This window comes from Eucalyptus grandis, chromosome 6 (assembly GCF_016545825.1).
Source record: "Eucalyptus grandis isolate ANBG69807.140 chromosome 6, ASM1654582v1, whole genome shotgun sequence".
Taxonomy (NCBI): Eukaryota; Viridiplantae; Streptophyta; class Magnoliopsida; order Myrtales; family Myrtaceae; genus Eucalyptus; species Eucalyptus grandis.
Genome location: NC_052617.1, coordinates 7,802,540 through 7,806,563, shown reverse-complemented (window position 1 = coordinate 7,806,563; position 4,024 = coordinate 7,802,540). Strand labels below are relative to the sequence as shown.

Below are 4,024 nucleotides of genomic sequence, written 5' to 3'. Positions count from 1 at the left end.
TCTAATGTTGGGCCCATTTATAGTAAACCGGTCCATTATTGATACACAAAGGCCCACGTGATCCCCATTTTGGGCCCCGGTGGTCCATTGTTGGGCCCATTTTCCTTAAATCGGTCCATCATTGAATCTCGTGCAAAGGCGCGCATCCAAGCCCCACTCTTGGGCCCGTAAATGGGCCAAGTGGTTCCATTAGGCGTATTGGTCCATTGACAAGGTCGATTATATGGAGCTCAGGCGTGGCCCATTATTGGGCCTTTTGCAGTGGACGGGCCATTAACAAGGCCCACGTTTTAAGTCCATTTGTGCTGACTGTACCAAAGGCCAATCTTATCGGCCCATTTTTAAGCTGAATGGGCCGCGTGGCGCAATGTTGGGCCCTCGTGGAACAGCCCATTATTAAGGACCACGTATCAATCCGTCTACTCATACAATAAGCCATTTTGGCGGCGCACTTTTGGGCCTCAAATAGGCCACGTGTCCCACTTTGGACCCTTGTGCGATGGAACGTTACAAACGGTCTAGTTGTACTAAAGGCCCACTTGTGGGTGGTGAAGTGTGCTACCCACTCGTGGTGGACCGGCCCATCATTAAATCACGTTTATTCCCCATTTGATTGGGCCATTTAGTGGGCCCTATGTCTGTCCCACGGGAGGTTGACTTTGGGCCTTGACTGATTACTGGAAACCCAGAAGTTGGCCAACCCTACTGTAGGTCCATTAAGGCACGTGGGATTTTTACTTGGGGCCTCCATTTAACCCGTTACCACGATATATAGCCGGGGGGTGCGGGCGCGGGCTTCCCCAAGGTACGTATGGTTTACATTTGGCGTTGATTGGGCCAATCATGGCTAAAATGTTATAACCCCAAACCCCCTCCCCACCCCCAAAAAAACAAAAAAATTTCCTCATGTTTCTAAGACGAAACAGAGACAGGCTAGCAAGATTAATTAAGAAGCTGATACATCAATGGGGACTGACAAAGAAGGAAAATACTCGCTCACACACAAACACTGCAAAAAAGCCAAATAACCAAATGGTCCCTGTCGACCAGGAATCGGATACTTCTCATCAAATCCTGGGTCCTCCGATGATGGTATATATACTTGTAGAGCTTCATTCCCCCTCATTCAGAATAGGGACAATCAGCGGTTTCATTTGAGCGAGATATACAATTGCCCACCTGAAGAGAGAACGAAATGACCAAATTGAGGATAAGATAGAAAATGTGGAAATATTAAGACATTATTTCCTAGGTCCGAAAACCTTTCTCCTGGAGCACAGCTCATCTCCAATGGCAATTCGCAGTCAAGTTGCAATTTCTTATAGTACAATCACCGCTCAATATAACTACAGTCAAAGCGTTTTCCACTACATGCCTTAATCTAGATTGATTTCTATATTATCAGCTGTAAAATTGGCAGTAACAGAGTCCACATACTGAATTGTCAAAGGTGAATAGCATATATGATCATCTAACAAGAAAATTATATTTCCTTTTCAGTATAAATAAAGCACTTCTCAATCATGATCTCTTATGCAATCGTAAGCATGCCAATAAGATTCTACTCATATTTGATGGACTGTAATCCATGCTCCCATTAAAAACTTATTGATCTGTTTTTCTGGTAGTCGCCACCTAACTACTTAGAAGGACAGTACTGTAACTTCAATTCATGTGACCAACAATTAATACATCTCAATACATCCGTTTTTATGAGACAGACAGATTTAGAAAGGGATCTATTAAATCATGCTACAGTTATTGTCCCTCAAACTAACATGACATTCCACAATTCAAAATCTCTTTCAAGAAATGAGATACTGAAATAGCTGACTAGCAAGAGAGCAGTCACATGGAATTAATGCTCACGAACACTTTAAGCTGATATATTGCGATAGAAAGAGTACTTACATCATCCAACAACATACTGTTGCTGTAATAATCAACGTTAGATAGAACCTGCATCACAAGAACATGTTCATTCAGCAGACAAAAAATCTATATGGTACTTTAAGTTTATGCAAAAAAGAACAAGAAACAGATCTCATGAGGGTGCACATTTTCTTTAGCACGTAATAAGAGAAAAACAACCAATATTTCTACAGGAATCACCATGGTTAGATCTTATTCATTTCTGCTAAGAGAGAGTTGCCACAGAGTTCTGATATATGTCTTAATATGAGAGAATTCATCTTCTTTTTGTGATTGATTTTATAGGGTGCTTGTCTTTTTAGTGCCTATTTATATACTCTAGTGTCCCTTTGTCTATGACCTCCACAAGGAAGGGATGGAATTTCTTCCACTTATTATGATACATGGTGCACCTCACTATTAAGCATTACAAGGCATAAACCGAGACATATCCGACACTATATAAGCTGTCTGAACAAATGCAGCCACTTCAAAAGGCCAAACCATCAAAGGTATCAGCAAATGATAATTGAACATGCAAAATTGAGGAATGTACAAATGAATATACATAAAGAGGAACTTACGCACAATCCAGACATAAAAGTTACACTTGACATTTTGAAGTTCAAATGAATCAGATACATTATGCATCATTCACATTCAGAGTCACTTAGAAAAATTCATGGTTGCTGGCTAGCAGGAAACAGACACTATTCCCAACCAATGGGATTCAACTTTTAAGTAATCATAACTCTTTCATTTGCAACTGAACAAGCATGACAAAATTCTACGAGACAAGATTTTTATCATATTTTTTGAAAGCGGATTCATTTTTTGACCATGTTCTCAGGATTCATTTCTTCATTTTAGTTTCCTCATATGACTCCTGCCTTCAAACCTGTTCAGGTTTGCAAACTGACTACGATTTTTCATCAAATACACCAAGGCAGCTGTTTATTAAATATAGGCCGTCGCAACTGGTTAACGACAGTTTTCTTCTTCGCAGATGCAAATCGCAAGGCCAAGCCTACTTCTATGCTCAAGTCTCCCACCATGCTTTCATTTCTCTGAAATTATCTTCTTCGGCCTTTTCCTCATAATGGAAATACCATCGACATTCACAGAAGCGAGTTTGCGGCAAACATCTGTTCTAATGAGCCGTTCAGAAATAATTAACCATTAACATTCCTAAAACAATATAACAAAAGCCCCGAACAGCACAAAAACTGAGATTCTACTTAAATAGTGACCGAGCAAAGGCACAAGCAAACTTGACTAATGACCAGCACACTTCATTCACAGGGCTTCCATTGAGCGGCATATATCCGACAGCGAGAAATCAACAGAAGCACTTAGAACGTCATAATTCCTCAAACGCAACACAGTCGATTACTTGCAATTCGGTACGCATCGACTGCTCTATCCGCAAAACCACACTACCGAACCAGCGCGGGAACAAGGAAAGAAGGCGAAAACGCCAAAGCAGAGAGAGCGTACAGATTCGTCGAAGGCCCTCGGTTGCAGCAGATTCTGGTGCAGAGCGACGCGATGATCCCGATCACGGCGAAGATCAGCGTCGTTACCAAGAAGCCCATCGATCTCTGTATCCTACGGCCGAGAACGCGCACAGTCCGGCGATCGAACTCGGAATCTGAATCCACGATTAGGGTTTCCGATCACATGCCGAGACGCCGAAATCACGTATCAACACGAACGTTCTAGATAGCGAGAATCGCGATCGAAGACTGAAACGACGAAACGAGAGCGAGGTCGCACCTTAGGGATCTTCCGGTGGCCCCCGCCGGCGAGGAGGATGGAGAGAGAATCGATCGCCGTCGCGAACTCCCAAAATCGGTGGTCGTGGCTCGTGACTCGTGATTGGCGATGGTGGAATTCGCCTTCGCTCGAGTATTAACCGGACGAGTCGGGTCGAACCGGTTTGGGCCCGTTTTGGGTTCATAACCGAAGCCCACGAGAACTTTAATTGGGCTCACGCCTTGGGCAGTCGAAGTGTAAAAGGCCGAACGAGAAACGAAATTTTGGGCCACGTGTCTAGTCAGTTCTCTACATGGGCATCAATAAGTGGATCTTTCGTGACCTCTACACCTAAAAT

General features: G+C 43.1%; 1 protein-coding gene across 1 annotated transcript; it reads right to left on the bottom strand.

The window, feature by feature from the left end:
* Positions 1 to 899: 899 nt before the first annotated feature.
* Positions 900 to 3,799, bottom strand: LOC120294648 (V-type proton ATPase subunit e1). Its single transcript, XM_039314980.1, has 4 exons — positions 3,688 to 3,799; positions 3,409 to 3,562; positions 1,912 to 1,959; positions 900 to 1,179 (listed from the first exon to the last, which is right to left on the bottom strand). Exons 2-4 carry the CDS (start codon positions 3,504 to 3,506, stop codon positions 1,113 to 1,115), a joined length of 213 nt encoding a protein of 70 aa, XP_039170914.1. The 5' UTR covers positions 3,507 to 3,562; positions 3,688 to 3,799; the 3' UTR covers positions 900 to 1,112.
* Positions 3,800 to 4,024: the final 225 nt, after the last annotated feature.